This window comes from Dryas octopetala, chromosome 4, assembly GCF_963921425.1.
Source record: "Dryas octopetala chromosome 4, drDryOcto1.1, whole genome shotgun sequence".
Taxonomy (NCBI): domain Eukaryota; kingdom Viridiplantae; phylum Streptophyta; class Magnoliopsida; order Rosales; family Rosaceae; genus Dryas; species Dryas octopetala.
The window spans coordinates 15,152,013-15,170,336 of record NC_141369.1 but is presented as its reverse complement, the minus strand read 5'-3'; the positions used below and the strand labels follow the sequence as shown (position 1 = coordinate 15,170,336).

General features: G+C 34.8%; 3 protein-coding genes across 4 annotated transcripts; 2 read left to right on the top strand and 1 right to left on the bottom strand.

Annotated features, from left to right (window-relative positions):
- Positions 1-1,187: 1,187 nt before the first annotated feature.
- Positions 1,188-2,160, top strand: LOC147287214 (LOW protein: ATP-dependent RNA helicase-like protein). The gene has a single exon (XM_086241205.1). It carries the CDS (start codon positions 1,378-1,380, stop codon positions 2,077-2,079), a length of 702 nt encoding a protein of 233 aa, XP_086097331.1. The 5' UTR covers positions 1,188-1,377; the 3' UTR covers positions 2,080-2,160.
- A 5,397-nt stretch (positions 2,161-7,557) lies between these two features.
- LOC147287213 (ATP binding microtubule motor family protein) lies at positions 7,558-12,980 on the bottom strand. Of its 2 annotated transcripts, none has more exons than XM_086241185.1 (12): positions 12,569-12,980; positions 12,088-12,291; positions 11,486-11,677; positions 11,087-11,188; positions 10,500-10,577; positions 10,261-10,342; positions 9,634-9,793; positions 9,251-9,553; positions 8,925-9,143; positions 8,471-8,828; positions 8,199-8,264; positions 7,558-7,970 (listed from the first exon to the last, which is right to left on the bottom strand). In XM_086241185.1, exons 1-12 carry the CDS (start codon positions 12,737-12,739, stop codon positions 7,791-7,793), a joined length of 2,115 nt encoding a protein of 704 aa, XP_086097311.1. In that variant the 5' UTR covers positions 12,740-12,980; the 3' UTR covers positions 7,558-7,790. The 2 variants fall into 2 exon arrangements, with proteins under 2 accessions (XP_086097311.1, XP_086097312.1); XM_086241186.1 differs by having other exon boundaries at positions 12,088-12,288.
- Positions 12,981-16,747: 3,767 nt separating this feature from the next.
- On the top strand, positions 16,748-18,177 carry PDX1.2 (pyridoxine biosynthesis 1.2). The gene has a single exon (XM_086240651.1). The coding sequence runs from the start codon at positions 17,032-17,034 to the stop codon at positions 17,962-17,964; it is 933 nt and encodes a 310-aa protein (XP_086096777.1). The 5' UTR covers positions 16,748-17,031; the 3' UTR covers positions 17,965-18,177.
- The last annotated feature ends 147 nt before the right edge of the window (positions 18,178-18,324 follow it).

Genomic DNA, 18,324 nt, shown 5'->3' with positions numbered 1-18,324 from the left:
CAGTTCGGAAAGTAGGTACATTAATGGCCAAACCTAACTTGGCATTCTGAAGTCACAATCTTATGTATTTAGTGTACTTTAAATAAGGCCAACATCATTTACCATACCTCTGCAGACTGCAATAGATTTTAAAATGTATGAGGTTGGAGGGAGGCTTAGTTTTAAAGCATGGCAACTGTGAGACAGTGACTTGAGTGTGCAGAAACCCAATTGCACCTTATCCTGATATCAGCAGAACATGGTACCATCCTTGCAGACAGGGACCATGAATCTCACTCTTATAATTCAATAGCAATGTGGATTATTCACCTGCAAGAAATTAAAGAGCTTCTTCGTAAAATAACCCATTTACATTAGGAAGCTAAATTCTTTTCTAATAATTTAGAAAATTAATATGTTTCGAATTTGAAAAGGACCGATATCAATGTCTATCTCGACTCGATTTCAACTATGCCATGGCCTTGACATAGTTCAATCATTTTAGTGTTTCAAGTCTTCCCCAAAAAAAAAAAAAAAAAAGATTAATAATTTAAGGGACTCACCTATGTAAGGAAGTTATTTTCTGAAGAAACAATAGATTAGAGACATAATTAATAGTTGAGCTTGACCAATTGGTTTTCAAGTTGACTTTTGATCTAGGAGAAGGCTTGCTAGTGTACTTGAAGTCTTGAAGTCTTGAACACAATGGTTTGGCATCATGGCATCATATTTCTTATCACTGTGGGACAGACCTGTTTAATGATCAATCAGGACCATTTGGCCTGTGGCCCACATGGGTCAAAATTTGGTTAACAAACTAACAATAATTAATTAAAATAATATGTATTCACCAACCCACTAAACCTTTAACTTTTAACTTTGCATCTTAATCAATGCCACTGCACTTTATACAACAGGTAGTCAAAAACAAAAATCCAAAATATTATTGGACCCCAGCGTCCGCATTGTCCTAATCTACTTTTAGTAGTGTCTTCTGAATAACTTGAATGTGTCTATATTATAACCTATTTACCCACCACCAAATATATGGACAAACTTTAACTTATTTTCTCAAAGCCATATAATAAGACAGGCCTTCTGATCTGTATTCATATAATCAGATGCTCACTAGTCACTATCTTGAGAGAGAGAGAGAGAGAGAGAGAGAGAGAGAGAGAGAGCAGAAACAGAAGTAAGTTTTCTCTTTAGATTCCATTGTCTATGCATGTTTCCATGTAACCTTAGTTAAGAAACTTGAACCGTCTAATCTCTCTTATTAGTGTATTGAAGCAAATATCAGAAGAAGAAAAAGAAGAAGCTCAAACAGATTGGAGTTTTGTCTCTTGTTGTAGGCTGAGGCAGAGCTACACAAGGGGCAGAGCTACAGAAGAGCCAGAGATGGTGGTGCTAAAAGAAACCATACATAAAAGCAAGATCTTCTTTCACAAAACTCTTGGAAACCTCAAGTCATTCTTCTTTGGAGGGTACAAAAAATTACCCAAAACCCTTGCCTTCAATCCCTTCTATTGTGGGAGTGACCTGAAATATCACCAAACAGATGAGTTCTACACTGATTTTTATGATGAGTGGGAGTCTACTCTAGATAAGGTAAACAAGAGATCAGATGGTAACAGCATCATGGCTTCAAAAGAACCAATGAAGGAAGGAGATCATGAATGTAGTGGAAGTGGAAGCTTCATTGAGTATGCAAGGCAGAGTCCTAAGAAGAGCAAACATCAAGGGGGATTAAAGGACAAGAAGCAGATTGGAAAAAGAGAAGAGTCTTCTTTGGGGAACAAGAATGGAGGGAACTATGCCTTGGCAAAAAGGATGAAGGAATTTGAAATGGTGGATACAAGTGATGTGGAACAAGTGTTGGATGTAGAAGAGGCACTTCACTACTATTCGCGCCTCAAAAGTCCGGTGTACCTTGACATTGTTGACAAGTTTTTCTTGGATATGTACTCAGACTTCTCCCTCCCACCAGCATCTATCAGCATCAACAATTCAAAGCAGCGACTTGGATCACAAAGACTTGGTTCGCAGAGACTTGGATCACAAAGACTTGGTTCACAGAGACTTGGCGCAATTAGGTTGTAGATGGCTATGTTAGTATGCTATTCCTTGTGCATATACAAAGATCTGATCTGTTGTTCTTTCCCCATTTTGTTTTCTTTTCCACTTTGTGTGTGTGTGTGTGTATTACTGCTGAGTTTGGTTTTGATTTTCATGCTTGTAGTCCTTTCTGACTCGGTTACTGTTTGTTTGAGTCTGTCTTGTTATCCCATTGGACACCATAAATGTATTCTAAATGCCTTCTTCCATGAACATACTTAATTGGAAGCAGTACAGATTTTCCATAATAATAATAATAATTTCAATCCAAACTTCAAAAGGATATCCCTTTTCAAGCATCATGTGCACTCACTCAGCATTAAAGTCTGCTCATCATTGAAAACCTGCATTAACTTGTACCTATGGCTAGATGAGTGTTTCACTGCAGCTCAATATGAATGCCAATTAGTGAAGTAGGAATTAAAGAAACATAGACAATTCTAAACCATTTATAGTGTCTGAAAAAGTAGCTAGAGCTATGCACAATTCTGGAAACTCAACCTATGAGAAAACAAGAAAAAGCAATTCAAGCACATATCACATGTTGAACAATTGAGCCACTTTTGAACAAGTGAGCCAGATCTGACCCGGTGGTGCTGTCAAGACTTGGAGGTCAGAACAAGTATACATCAAAAGCATATGCTCTGAACAATTCCAATTTTCTTCCCTAGTCATCAGCTGCTGATCAGCAAAGATGATTCCTTTACCTTGCAAAAGACCTTGGTAGTAGAGGGTGCTAAAGGCTGATCCAGGTACCTCATATCAGCACTCATACTTGTTGTGATGAGTAAGGTAAAATTTACTGTGACAATTAGTTAAAAAAAGCCCTTAAGAAAGAAGCTCAAGCTTGACACAAGTTAACCAAACTCATTATAAATGACATAATCTCTTTCCTCATGAGTTCATTAGAATTAATGTCATTGTTACTACACAAACAAAAAAAATCTGCAAAATAAAAAAGGATGCTTGCATGAAACCATTTATGTATATCCTGCTAAAGAACACAGATTGCTTATAAATCTACAAGTTCCACTTGAATACAAGCACTAAAACAGACCAGCAACTAAATGATTTTAAAATAAATTAGTCGTAGGATGCATGAATCTTAATCTCTAGTACACCTATTGTTAAAATATAACAATAAGGTAACATTTGTAACCTCTAGGTCACTTAGCTTATTTAGTTTAGTTTCAGTTCGTTTTTTTTTTTTTGTTCGTTTTGAATTTTTTTTCTCAAATTCTCTTAGTTTCTTGGTAATAAAACTTATGTTTGTCTAAAGTGTAGTGCAAATATGTCTACAGTCGTAGTTTTAATTTTCTGACTCAGTTTTAGTTCGCAGACTGCAGTTTCAGTTTAGCTCTTGCTGAAGCTGTTTTGGTCGCTTTGGCTTGTGTTAGTTTCAATTTTTATTTTCGCTGAGTTGGGCTTATTTTAGTTTTAGTTTTTATTTTCGGTAGGTTGGACTTGTGTTAGGGTTGGCCTTTTAAAAAGTTATCTCGAAGTTAAATTTATGTGTTATAGTGATGTTTGAAGGACTGCCCATCGGTCGGTTTGGATCGGTATTGGGGCTTATCAAACCAAAACAAAAAAATTCGATATTTTTCGGTTCGGTAATTTTTGGTAAATTTCAGTTTTCGGTTCGATTTCGGTAATTTTAGTATCGAATACTTTCGTTTCATTTTCGATATACTTCGGTATATCTTTGGTTCATTTTCGGTTTATTTCAGTATATCTTCGGTTTAATTATAATAATACTAATTATTTAATACCAATATAAATTAAAATTTAATCAAATATGATGCATAAAATATAATGTTTGATGAATATATATTTGCACGAGTAGTATTGATAGTTTAGTATACTACTAGTATTAATTGCAATAATATTAATATTAGTAATAATATATACTAGTATAATCAGTTTAATAATATGTATTAGTATATATCCTATTAATTTAGTAGAGGAAATTACAAATTTGGTCCACTTATTTTATACCTAGTACAATTTTGGTCCACGATCTTTTTTAAGTTCAATTTTGGTCCACGATCTTTTTTAAGTTCAATTTTGGTCCACTTATTTTATACTTACTTCAATTTTAGTCCACGATTTTTTTTTTAAGTTATGATTTTAAATCATTTTGGTTGTGTTTTCTTCAATTATAATTGAAGTATAAGTTATATTTCATCATTTCTTAGTCATAGGAACCAATTTGGAGTATTAAAATCAAAGAGAATTGAAGTTTGGTGAAGTTTGAAAAATATGAAAATTTTTTAGGAAAAATTGATAGTTTCGGATACCCTAAGGCTAATTATCTTGAGTTTTAGAACTCCAATTTGAATGATCTTTATACGGTTGTAAAGAGGAGATGCATAACTTTAAAACAAGTATATGTTTGCTGAATTTGGCTGAGATTTGATAGGGTAAAATGCAAGACAAATTTTAGAAAACAAATCTGGACATTTATTGAACAAGTGGAACAATTAATTGACCAAAACAGAACTTAAAAAAGATCGTAGACCAAAATTGAACTAGGTATAAAATAAGTGAACTAAATCTGTAATTATCTCTAATTTAGTATGTATATATACCGATAAATATGAGTAGATATATATATATATGCATTACTTACCTAAAGACGAGAAAATAATAACATTTATTTTATTAGAGAATGACTCTATATCTTAACTTATATTTTTTATAATATTAATATGATAATATTATACAATTATATTTTCTTATAGTTGTTTAAGATATTAATAGTTTAATATTTATTATACCACTAACATAATAGTATTATATAAGCATATATAACTAAATTTTGGTAATTGTTTCAGTTTTTTTCGATATATATTTCGGTTTTTTGGGTAATAATCGATTCAGTTTTTTTTAGTAATAATTTTCGGTAATTAGTAGATTTACCAACTTTTTTCGCCTTTTATTAAAACAAAACCAAACCAACTTCTTTCGGATTTTTTCGATTTCTGATTTTAATTTGAAAATCGGTATACCAAATTAAAAAAATTTAGTCGGTAATCGATCAATTCAGTAAAAACCAAACCAAAGAGCAACCTATGTTTGATTGTTATTACCTTAAAATTAACGCACTCATGATTTTAATCAAATAACAACAATCCAGAACCTTTTTTTTTTCGCCGGAACAAAAATCCAGAATCCAGAACTTTAAAGAAACATGCCAGGTGGCAAGGAAGTTCATACAATGGCTAGTAAAAAATGATATATATTTCCAATGATTGTATACTTATTAAAGAAAAAGAATGGACTTAAATATTCCACACTGTAGTGGACATATAGCACACCGTAATTGATAACACATCATTCACCTCCTTTAAATTGTTGATTTTTATACTGCAATTTTTTTTTTTTTTTTGGGTCCGACAATTGTTTTGTTTTAATCTATATTATTGTTTTATTTTACTATTAAATAATGTTTTCTTAATAATTTTAGTAAACAAATGATATTTCACCATTCTTTATAAGGACAAGTTATAAAAAAGGGGCAACTTATAATATTAATACATATTATATGCATAAAGATAATAAAAGTCGTTGAGGCCAACCGGCCAACTGACCACATTTGGCCTTCACTCTAGGAAACCAGCTGTAATTATAAAATTTTATTAAGAGCATTTTTGCTATATGCTATGCTATATACTATATTTAACATGACTTTTAAAATTTAGTAATAGCTTTTGTGCTTTTTGCTCCGATGGCACAAAAGCTATAGCTATATGTTAATATATTTATATTTTTAATATATTCATATATATCCTTATAAATTAAATATATTCATATATATCTTTATAAATTAAATTTAATATATTAAATTATTTTAATAATTATATCATTGTAAATATTTTAATGAGATCTTTAATATGAGCCCAATATTAAATATATTTAAATATTATTATTATAATACCCAAATTAATATTTTAGCATTTTTCATGTCAAAGTCAAATTTAGGAATTGTAAAATTTGAATACATGACCAATCAACCCATGATAGCTGCTCATCATCATGCCTCTTGCTACAACATTTTCCATTCATGTGAATATTCTTTTCTCTCTTTCTCCTCGTGGGACCCAGCACTTTTTTAACCAATCAGTTTCTTTCACTTGGTTTTTATTCTTTCTTACTCATACTTTTCAAATATTGTGCCTACTTTTTTCTTGAGTTCCTCAATAGCAATTGCTAAATTTTCTGCTATGTAGTGAAAAATTTAACAATAGCATAGCAAATGCTAAATTTAGCTATACTATTGTAGTGAGCTTTTTTATCAGTTTTGCTATATTTATGCCATTGTTTTGTTTTAAACTATATTATTGTTTTATTTTACTATTAAATAATGTTTCTTAATAATTTTATTAAACAAATGATATTTCACCATTCTTTATAAGGACAAGTTATAAAAAAGGGGCAACTTATAATATTAATACATATTATATGCATAAAGATAGTAAAAGTCGTTGAGGCCAACCGGCCAATTGACCCCATTTGGCCTTAACTCTAGGAAACCAGTTGTAATTATAAAATTTCATTAAGAGCATGTACAATGGCTTTTTGCTATATGATATGTTATATGTTATATTTAGCATGACTTTTAGCATTTAGCACTCTCTTTGTGTTTTTTCCTTTAATGGCACAAAAGCTATAGCTATATGTTAATATGTTTATATTTTTAATATATTCATATATATCCTTATAAATTAAATTTAATATATTAAATTATTTTAATAATTATATCATTGTAAATATTTTAATTAGATCTTTAATATGAGCCCAATATTAAATATATTTAAATATTATTATTTTAATACCCAAAGTAATATTTTAATATTTTTCATGTCAAAGTCAAATTTTAAGAATTGTAAAATTTGAATACATAGCCAATCAACCCATGACAGCTGCTCATCCTCATGCCTCTTGCTGCAATCTTTTTCATTCATGTAAATATCTTTTCTTCTCTTTCTCCTTGTGGGACCCAACACTTTTTTAACCAATCACTTTCTTTCACTTGGTTTTTTATTCTTTCTTTACTCATATTTTTCAAATGGTATGTCCACTTTTTTCTTGAGTTCCTTAATAACAATTACTAAATTTTCTGCTATATATAGTGAAAAATTTAACAATAGCATAGTAAATGCTAAATTTAGCAATAGCATAACAAATGCTAAATTTAGCTATGCTATTGTAGTAAGCTTTTTATCAATTCTGATATATTTATGCCATTGTTTTGTTTTAAACTATATTATTGTTTTATTTTACTATTAAATAATGTTTTCTTAATAATTTTATTAAACAAATGATATTTCACCATTCTTTATAAGGACAAGTTATAAAAAAGGGGCAATTTATAATATTAATACATATTATATGCATAAAGATAGTAAAAGTCGTTGAGGCCAGCCGGCCGATTGACCCCGTTTGGCCTTAACTCGTAGGAAATCAGTTGTAATTATAAAATTTCATTAAGTTATTTCAAGCCATGTGAAATATGTCACTTTCACAAAATCCATATACATTTTCTAACTGGATAAAGAGATGAATGACCAAAAAAAAAAAAAAGGGTACAAGAGATGAGAACTCCAAATTATCAAACCGAAATTAAAACAAATTTTAGCCAATCCTTCCCTCCACCACCATGTCTTGGCCACTGCTGTCTGCATTTCCGCATTAAATCAGTACGCAGAAGAAGATACAAGAACATTATGTTCTTTTAAACGCTTCTGGAAATGAGCTAAACGAGTTTGTAATTGCAGGATCCCTGCAGCCTTCTGAGATAGAATGGCGTTCAATCTAGTAACATAATCATCCAGCTGATTCCCTGGTTGGTCTGCTTCTACCAACAGATTCATCTCCTGCAAATGCATTACCCAAGTAAAAACGTCATATATGCATATATATCAAAAGGTCTGCTAAATCACATCTCCATGCTTAGAAAAACTAAGGAAATGATATATTAATTAGTGGTATTAAAAAAAATCTATGGAACCCCAACCAGTTCCAGGCTCTTCCATGCTGAAATATGAACCATGAAAATATACAAATACGCATTCAAGCCTCAATTATAAATTGCAATCACATACCTCTCTAACAATGTTCATAGTATCCTCCACTTGTTTCCGGTGAGCACTTACAAGATCTTCCTCCTCCTGGAAACATGCAACATAGGCTTTACACATTAACAACTTTGGTTTATATAATGGGCAATGCTATCTGTACAAACTATAGAAAGTTTATCTCACAAATTGATCTGGCGAGTGGTTACACCATGTTATCAAATTATAGTTTATCTCACAAATTGATCTTCCACACCATTTTCTAAACTATTTGTACTTGGGTCTCTTGTTGTTATTACCTGTAAGAGGGCATTTAAATCATCATCTGAATTTGAGTTCCTTGAATGAGACTTTGGCAGTTCCTTCCATTTTGTCTGACCATTGGGCTTACGTACTTTGTCCTCCAAAGTTGATACATTGTACTGCTCTAGCTTCCCATTTCTCTTCCATAATGTTTTTGCCTCCTCATAGGACTCTTCTGATGCGTCAAATTCCTCTTTTTCAACTTGTGCAGGCCATGTATCATTTATTTCATCCTCAAAGGTAGAGGCTGTTGGCAAAACTGAAGATAAGGGTACATTTGTTGATTCCTTGAGGTTTAAGGTCGAAGGTAACATATCCTTCTTAGGGTTGCTCCCTTTCGAAAGGCTCTTCACCCTAGAATGTAATTTTAATTGCAAGAATACATTAGACTGCTCTGAAAATGTGTAACATAAATACCAGAAAATTGACTGCTCTGAAAATGCATCTCACCTGTCAGCATATCTTAAAGTGTTGAGAGTATGTTCACAGGATCCTGAGCTTGGTGATATGCATGATATCATCACAGTGCGTGAGTTACCAACAAATGAATCCCTAAGAACTTCAGTTAATTTACTTCCTCGGAAAGGAATATGACCCTGGTCATTGTCAAGAGCTCTAATGCATTCCTTCAATGCAAGTAAGCTCTTATTAATCTCAGCACCTTCCATTCTGCATCATATTTGAAACAGCTATTTTAGCAAGCAATCCACCAAATATGGAGAAAAGAACATCTAAAACCTATATTATCCTTGTCTGGTAGATGGTGTGCATTATACCTTGTCTGTTTGTCATTATCTGTAGTATCTGCACCACGTTCACTTCCAGCTAGGTCTATAAAGGAGAGCTTGCCAACAGGTCGGGGAGGCTTCGATTCACTGCCATCAACTGACCTCTTAATAGCAAGCTGAAGTATGGCATGTGAACGAGAGGATTCTTCATTTGCACCAGTTGTACCGGTACTTCTTGTGGCACTTCCTTTCTCAATGAGCTCCTTAATTGTTTCAACATCTGACACTCTGTATTCTTGCAAACCCACAATACAAACTTGTTGCTTACCATCTTCTCTCATGCAAAGCTTTCTGCAGAACTTGAATTGTAAGTATAAAGAAATTTTAAAACTTTAAATACTAACTAGAAGAGGAAGGCTGGAACAGCTTACCTTCGATCATTGAGGAGATCAAAGAGTTTTCCCCCATATATTTCAAAGAAGCTAACAAACAACTGAAATCCCTGATTACGATAAGTATGGTGCATCAACCTCAATATATCTCGTGATGCTTTAAGAGGCAATGGTTTCATGGTATAAGTTTTTCCACTCCCTGAATGAGCAACCAAAGGTGAGCACAAGTTTTCCATAGCAGTTATCTAATGCCTCAAACAGACATGTGTAAAAGACATCAAAGTCCCAAGGTGCAAAACAATAAAATGGTAGTATTTAGCCTTTCCTCCAACGCTAGAGATTTTTGGCAATTCACTTTTGCATGAACATACATACAAGTACTTCATATATAGAAGAAGGAAAATCTGTATATATTAAGCATATGAGTTTGTCTGTGTGTGTAATGACAAATGAATACAAATTTTATTGTTTATCAAATATAAAAACAAAAAACAAAAAAAACCCCAACCAGAACATATTCAGAATGAATTAATGTTTGTTAAATATAAAGATAAGGATGCAGAATCCACAAGGAAATAGACAATGATCTCACATGCACATTAAAATAGAACAGAGTGTTCAAAAGCAAGTCTGTAACAAAGCCATAGATTTGAGACAGACACTAACCTGTTTGTCCATAAGCAAAACAAGTTGCCTTTGTGCGTTGGAAAATGATTGGAACTATGGGCTCTACAGTCTCACGATATACCTACAAGCACATGTTGAAAATACGAGGATAAGTAACGTAAAACATATTAAGAGCCATGTTTCGTATATAATTTTCTATTATCTATACAATAATTCTGATTTAATATATGTTTTGTAATTTTTGTTTTCTGCTATTTATTTAATTGCAATATACATACTTCATCATTTGAGACTTCCTCATTCAGCACTGCATCAAAAACAAATTCATGCTTTTCGACATATTCTGTTAGGTCAACCTGCAGAACATCAAGAATGAACTCAGACACATAAAAGCATCTAGACCAAAATACCTATCTATAGGTAGAATCATGTGCTAAGTATCAGATTAATCAAGGGGAAAAAATAAAAAGATAAAAGATTAATGTTACTGCAATATATGACAAATTAACAAGATATACAAATGAAATAAGGATGTCAAATGTTTCCGCAACCATCACTAGCAGCAAGTACAGCTACTGATGGTATTTGTTTACTCTATTAAAGTTCATTCATTCTACCTCTGATTTTCCATGTTTAAATTGTTCTTTTTCTAGCGAATTTTTTTTACAGCCTAAAACATAAAAGGACATGGCACAATCTGTATTTTGGCTGGATTTACATTTGATCACTATGCCTATATAATTTCTTTTATCATGCCTTGACCAAAAAAGACAGATCTTTCTCTAGTAAGCAGTAAGCTCTAATCACATTCGAGCAACAAAAATTGCTGTAATCATGCCGACATTCACCACTAAGTGGCGTTTACCTTGAGCTTAGTCTCATGAACTGTTACAGAGTTGGAAAGTGTATCTATGATATCTTCCTCATTCTTCGCCAACTCCTTTTTATTAAGTGGTCTCTTGCGCACCTGCATTTGTACCATTAAAAATCAATATTAGGACAAATTAAAAAAAAAAAAAAAAAAAAAAACACGATAATAAATTGTAACAGGCCTAACATGGTATGAGGTGCAAACATTTTTCATCCATGACCAAATCAAAGCCACTTCATGTTGTAGGAATATTACAAACTTTGGTTCAGCAAATGCCTGGTGGTCTTATGGGCATTGCAATTTATTTCAGGTAAAAAGAGGAAATCACAAGCGCTGATTAGGATGATATGATAGGAGCCTAAGAGGTTAAATAAAGGAATACATAGAACATACCACAACTTTGATCTTTGCTACAGAACTTGCTTTCTCTTTATCTGCAGCAAAACTTTTTAGGAGGTTGTTTTCTGGTAAACGAACCCTGTCTGATTGTTTGTTGCTTGGAATGTAGGGTTCAGAATCATCAAAGCTTCTGCCCCGAGCATGATAATATAGGGAAGCACCATCATACAATCCAGAGGCCGGCATCTATACATGAGATACGAAATAACTTTAGGAGGACTATGCATCACAAGTCATTTTCTCCATTTCTAGATAAAATAATAAAGCAATTCTTGAAATTCTACAATGAACTCCAAGATTCACATATTAACAGCTTGAAAGAGCAAAATATTAACTATTTATAGGATATAGAGAGACTTTCATAATGCATTACATTATTTACGGGAAATGAAATTGAGAAAAGTATTCAATTTTATCACAAATGAGTGCAATGTTTTAAAACAAATTCAAGTTGAAAATGGGAAGTATTTCATGAACAGAATTACAACATCAAAATGTAGTGGTACCAATACATGGCAGAGAAACACATTACATATATCCATTATAAAACACAGAACCAAACAATGCAATATTTACTGAAATGGATAGAGACCCACCTCAGGAATGAGCTCAGTATCAAATGAATGCAGATCCAGTAGTCCAGGACTGGACTCATTGGGCGACTCCTCGCCGCTTTTCATCCGTGAATTGTAGGGAGGTGTCGATGGCTCCACGTAGAACTCATTGTATCCTCTCTGTGCGTTCCGATACATTCTAGAAGCCTGTCCTCCTCCACCTCCACCATAGAAACCATAGTCCTGCTTTAAATTCAACGACAAAAGGCAAACAATCAAAGGGCTTGGATACAAAACTGTATCATCAGATCTACAAAGATCAAAGCTTGACCCTTTTAGTCAAAATCCCATCTGGGTCTTATCAAAATGGCACCAACCAGAAACAATCAATTTAAAAAATTAAAAAAAAAAAAAAAAAACTCAAAGAATAAAGAAAAATGCTGATTACATTGTACCTAAATGCAAGTATTTTACAACATTTTGATTGACTTTTTCGATGCATTTTCTGGGGAAGCAAACAGACCTGAGGAGGAAGACCAGAGGAGGAGTTGGAAGAAGACTGAAGGTGTTGAAGACCAGCTGACTGAAGCCACCTCCCGTTGGACGAAGTCTCCAAGAAGTTATCAGAGTATTGCCGCTGGTGGTGCACCCCCGCCGCACCAGATCTCTGCCCTTGTCTCCCAACCCCGTTCATCTCTCTCTCAACCCGATCCAAATCTCAATCGGACCCTCCGATTCCAAGCTTAGATCGGAACCTCAACCTCTTAAAGTACACCAAACAATCTCGATCATTACTCACGCAACCAAAAGCTCCTTCTCACAGCTCGAAGCTTCTCCCACACTCTTTTTTTTTTTTTTACTTTTTTTTCTTCTTTTTCTGGTGTACTCTGTAAGCTGGACTACAATGGAGGCTCGAGAGTAACCCAAACCAAAGAGCAAAGATATAGCAGAAGAGAGGAGAAATGCTTGGAATTTTTGAAGAAACAGAAGTGGCACGTGCGAGGGGGAGAATGAGGCACGTGACGACGATTTTTCGTTTCTAGGTGGGCCCTATGTTTTGTATTTGAATGTCTTGGGCCCGTCCACACGTGGCGGGGCCCGCCAGTCTTTTTCTAATTTATAATTTCTTGCGCGCTTGACCGGCTCATTCAAATTCTCTGATTGGAGGTGGCCACGTGTCGGCATCTGGGAAGCCTTATGGTGGGTGGGGAATCGGACGGCGGAGTTTGAACAGCACATCATCAAAGCTGGGCGGTAAATGCCGAATGCCTGGGACCCACCTGAGCCGTTCGGCGCAATTATGCCTTTCAACTTCTTTTTGTTTGGGCTTTTTGGGTTTGGTCTCTTCTCACTCCGCGAGGGATTTTCTTTTTTAGGTGGTGAAGCCCAACCCAAAACACATGGCAGGATTAAATTAAGGTGAATGCTAATTCTGAGTAGGGGTGGTAGTGGTTCAGTAACCAAACCGAAATGGCTCAACCGATCACCGACAAACCATCGGGTAGTATGGTCAGCTTTGCCACCGACATCGATACCAAGTTACCAACAAGGGCGGTTATCGACAAGATCAGTATCAATTGGGCGCAGTTGGATGCGGTGGCTGGGACTTCACCATCTTCTCTTTGCAACTCCAACTCCAGCACGGAAGCACCTCCAGTCATAGTCATCGACCTGCTGCAACTCCAACTTTGCATGGCGCCAATTCGACCACTCAAACTCATCACCGCATCTGATTGCACCGATTAGGGTTTAGGGTTGAGCCACCTCAGTTGTTTGCAGTTTGTTTTCGATCAGTATGTCGATAAGTGGTAATTTGTTGAAAGATTTTCCCAACCCTAGTTGATAAATTAGATGTGGAGTCTCGCAAATGACAATCAAGTAATTGTAAATGATGGAACAAGAAAAAAAAAGGTTTATTTTGATTCTCCCTCTTCCATTCCGAAATTCCTTAAGGAATCTCATTTTACCAATATTAAAAATTCATTTCTAATTTTGTGTGTGTTTCGCATCACTGTTCCTTCCGCCTTATTAGTAAATCATTGTTCATTCCGCCTTGTTAAGTACATGTCCATCCTGATGTAGTGTCTATTTGTTTTTTGACTTGAAGCCCACCATCCCACTAAAAAAAAGAACCAAAATAAATCTCATTCCACCTTGTATGATTCATAATTAATAAACATGTCCTAAATTCATTCTCAAATGTGATGTTTTGCTGTAATGGAAACTAATGCCCTATTGGTAATTTTTTAAAAAGTTGAAATTGTAGGTGAATGGGTATATATGAAGTAGTAATGTTCACCTGCTCATATTAAAGTTGGAAAATTCTCACTCACCTAACCACTTAACAATGAATTTTATTGTTCGGAATGATCTATATTTTAGGACATCATTCAAAGATCATCTTTACAAAAAATCAGTCAAATTGAAAACTCATTAGGTAATATATTACTGTCAACATCATTTCAATTTGATCTAATGGACTATATTTGTTTGCACAATTTAGATTACCAAATAATTTTCAATTTGGCTTATTTTTTTACATGAAAAACCCTTGAAGAGGGACCTAAAAACCGGTTGGTTCCAATCATTGAATTTACCGCTCTATGGTAAATGGGTGGTTAAGTGAGCGGAAAATTCCTTACACTATGATGAGCATATGATCATTTCTAATATAGGAAGAGAGAGTGGTAATAACACTTCTCAACAATTTTATTGTCCTTTTGGTAATATTATCCTTTCACTAATATTTTCAAAGAGGAAATTACAGATTTAGTCCAGTTATTTTATACCTAGTTCAATTTTGGTCCACAATCTTTTTTAAGTTCTGTTTTGGTCCACTAAATGTTCCACTTGTTCAGTAAAGGTCCATATTTGTTTTCTCAAATTTGGCATGCTTTTTATCCTATCAAATCTCACCCAAATTCAGCGAACATATACTTGTTTTAAAGCTATGTATTTCTTCTTTACAACCATATAAAAATCATTCAAATTGGAGTTCTAAAACTCAAGATAATTGACCCCAAAGTAGGGTACCCGAAACTGCCAATTTTTCAAACTTCACCCAATCTCAATTCTTTTAGATTATAATACTCCAAATTTGTTTTTATGACTAAGAAATGATGAAATATAACTTATAGTTCAATTATAATTGAAGAAAACACAACCCAAAGGATTTAAATTCACAAATCTGGACCTTTACTGAACAAATGAAACAATTAGTGGACCAAAACAGAACTTAAAAAAGATTATGGACCAAAATTGAACTAGGTATAAAATAAGTGGACCAAATCTGTAATTTCCTCTATTTTCAAAATACCTCAATTTATCCTTTTTCTTAGTACCAAATATTTTTTTCTTAGAATAGCATGATAAACGTTGAATTAAGATGCACTCTTATTTAGGATGATCTTATTTTGAACTTTAAGTATTTCTAAAAAAGACAAAGTTACTCTTATCGGAATGGCAAGCCGGGTAAACAATCAATTGTTTTGACATTGCATTCAAGAAAAACAAATAAGATTAAAGTCCTTGAAGTACTGAGAGACTATTCTTGCGCCACACTCGTGGCTTACTCTCTCCTTTTTAGTTTTCATCTCATGTAATCAAGAATTTCAATCAAGAATATAAGCAAGATACAGTCGGTCCTCATATTAGAGTGGTAATAGAATATAATTTTGTAGAAAACCCACACAGTCTACAATACATTTCAATATCACAAATAGTTCTCATAGTTTGTTTTATAGCAAATTACAAAAAAGGTCAATAAAAAGTTTTAATATTATAAATAGGTCAATACAAAATTTTCTATCACATATTAGTCAATGATATATTTTAAGAAATTACATTTTAATTAATGGCCCGGTCCATTTTAGTTATTAAGCCCAATGTACTTGATAATATCATGTATTTTAGTACATTGAAAAATACCAATTTGTTATAAGGTCTATTGACTTTAGGTACCAAATTATAATGTTTTTTCATTTCAACTACTAAAACATTTATGTAATTTCACTTTAGGTGCTAAATTTCAGTTTAGGTACCAACTTTAAAAAACATAGTTATATCGAACTGTGATTGTCTAACAATCATAACTTTTTTTATTAATTTGTTATTTTTTCAATATTTGCAAGGCTTACACTTTAATGTTTAGTATTTGGGTTATAGGACTTCATCCCCCAAACCTAAATCAAAATTATGAAACTCTTAAAAATTTTGATTTTTTATAAATTTTAAATAGTCACAACTGTGACTGTTCAACAATTACAACTGTAACTGTTCGACAGTCACAACTATTTAACAAACTGATTTGTGACCTAATTCAAAATGTTTTACTCTAGGTTAGTATCTAAACTAAAAAAATTTAGTGTCTTGCTACTTTACTAAAAAACTATTGATATTTGGTATTTAATCATAATTTTTTATTTGTTATATCCTTTATGTAACCCGAATTAACGAAATTTATTTTGATAGTTGAGTTAGATTAAAAAGTAAAAACATCTTTAAACCGTGGCCAAAAAAAAAAAAAATCTTAAACCACAACGATACTATTAAAATAACTGAAGCCACGCAAGAGTAAGATTAAAAGATGAGTCAACCCACAATAACGATTTGTGACATCCAGCATTTGTTTTAGTCAAGGAACTTCATTTATTAATTATTATCCGGAAAAACAAATTTTATATCTATTTTTTATAAGAACACCATGCAAGAAGATGCCTTAAACTTGACTAGTCTAGAATGGAATGGAACCGAAGTTTCTACATTTCACAACCCACCGACCAAAAACTCCCGAAACTTGAAGAACACCACCACACCGATTCACCAAACACCAAACCCCACCTCATCTCCTCCTCCTTCTCCTCTTTATTTATACATTCCTCTGTTTCAATCTTCTTCTCTGATCTTAGTGATCTAGCCATCTTCTGATCCCCATTCTCTCTTTTTCGTTTCGTTTCGTTTCGGCATTTTCACAAACACCTACCAACCATGGCCGAGGACGGCGCAGTGACAATCTACAACGGCAGCGCAATCACCGACGCCAAGAAGAACAACCACCCCTTCTCCCTCAAGGTCGGCCTGGCCCAGGTCCTCCGCGGCGGCGCCATTTTTGAGGTCACCTCCGCCGACCAAGCCAAGATCGCCGAGGAAGCCGGCGCCTGCTCCGTCATCGTCTCCGACCCACCACACCACCCCCTCGGCATTCTCCGCATGCCCGACCCCTCCCTCGTCAAACACATCAAACGCAGCGTTTCGATCCCCGTCATGGCCAGATCCCGGGTCGGCCATTTCGTCGAGGCCCAGATCCTCGAAGCCATTGGAGCTGATTACGTCGACGAGAGCGAGTCCCTCGCCGTCGCCGATGAGGACCATTACATCAACAAGCACAATTTCCAGACCCCATTCGTCTGCGGCGCCCAAACCCTCGGCGACGCGTTCAGGAGGGTCCGGGAAGGCGCGGCGATTATAAGGACCCAAGGGGAGCTATCTGGGTCCGGCAACGTCGCCATGACCGTACGGAACGTGAGGTCGGTAATGGGTCAGATTCGGAGGCTGAACAACATGGACGACGACGAAGTCTTCGCGTTCGCGAAGAGCATTGCGGCGCCGTACGACCTCGTCGCGCAGACCAAGCAAATGGGTCGGCTGCCGGTGGTCCAATTCGCTGCCGGAGGCATTGTGACGCCGGCAGACGCGGCGCTGATGATGCAGTTGGGTTGCGATGGAGTTTTCGTCGGGTCGGATGTTTTCAATTCACCGGATCCGTATAAGCGCGTGAGAGGCATTGTTGAGGCTGTCAGGAACTACAATGACCCGCATGTGCTGGTGGAGACCAGTTGCGGGTTGGCGGGTCTCATGGCGGGTCTGAGTCTCGGTGAGGACAGGATCGAACAGTTTGGTCGCGGTCGTGGAGGTGATTGATGGTCTTAGCTCTTCCTTGTTGTCTTTGTTGTTAAGCAATGTGGGTATGTTTCTGTAGGTTGGTATAGAGGGGTATACTTGATCTGTGTCTCTGTTTGTGACTTGTGACCAATTTACCATGAATCTGACATGGAACTTGTTCGCTTAAATTGTTGTATTGCAGCCAATTTTGTCAAAATACAGATATGAATAAGAATGATTTTGTTTTTCTTCTTCAGCTCTGTTAAGATCTTTAGGACTCATGATGTATTTATATAAGATAGCAGCACAAACCAAGTAGATAATTAGGCTTGCTACTGTATAGTTTTTCAGCAGAAGCATTGGGCCTCCTGGGTCCTGCAGATACAGAAATCCTAAAGG

Excerpts from the sequence above, each read along its gene's own strand:
- LOC147287214 (XM_086241205.1), top strand. The coding sequence starts at position 1,378 with ATGGTGGTGCTAAAAGAAACCATACATAAAAGCAAGATCTTCTTTCAC.
- LOC147287213 (XM_086241185.1), bottom strand. The coding sequence starts at position 12,739 with ATGAACGGGGTTGGGAGACAAGGGCAGAGATCTGGTGCGGCGGGGGTG. Across the intron at positions 8,829-8,924 it reads ACTTTAAGATATGCTGACAG|GGTGAAGAGCCTTTCGAAAG; the intron begins GTGAGATGCATT and ends ATTACATTCTAG. Across the intron at positions 7,971-8,198 it reads CTATGAACATTGTTAGAGAG|GAGATGAATCTGTTGGTAGA; the intron begins GTATGTGATTGC and ends ATGCATTTGCAG.
- PDX1.2 (XM_086240651.1), top strand. The coding sequence starts at position 17,032 with ATGGCCGAGGACGGCGCAGTGACAATCTACAACGGCAGCGCAATCACC.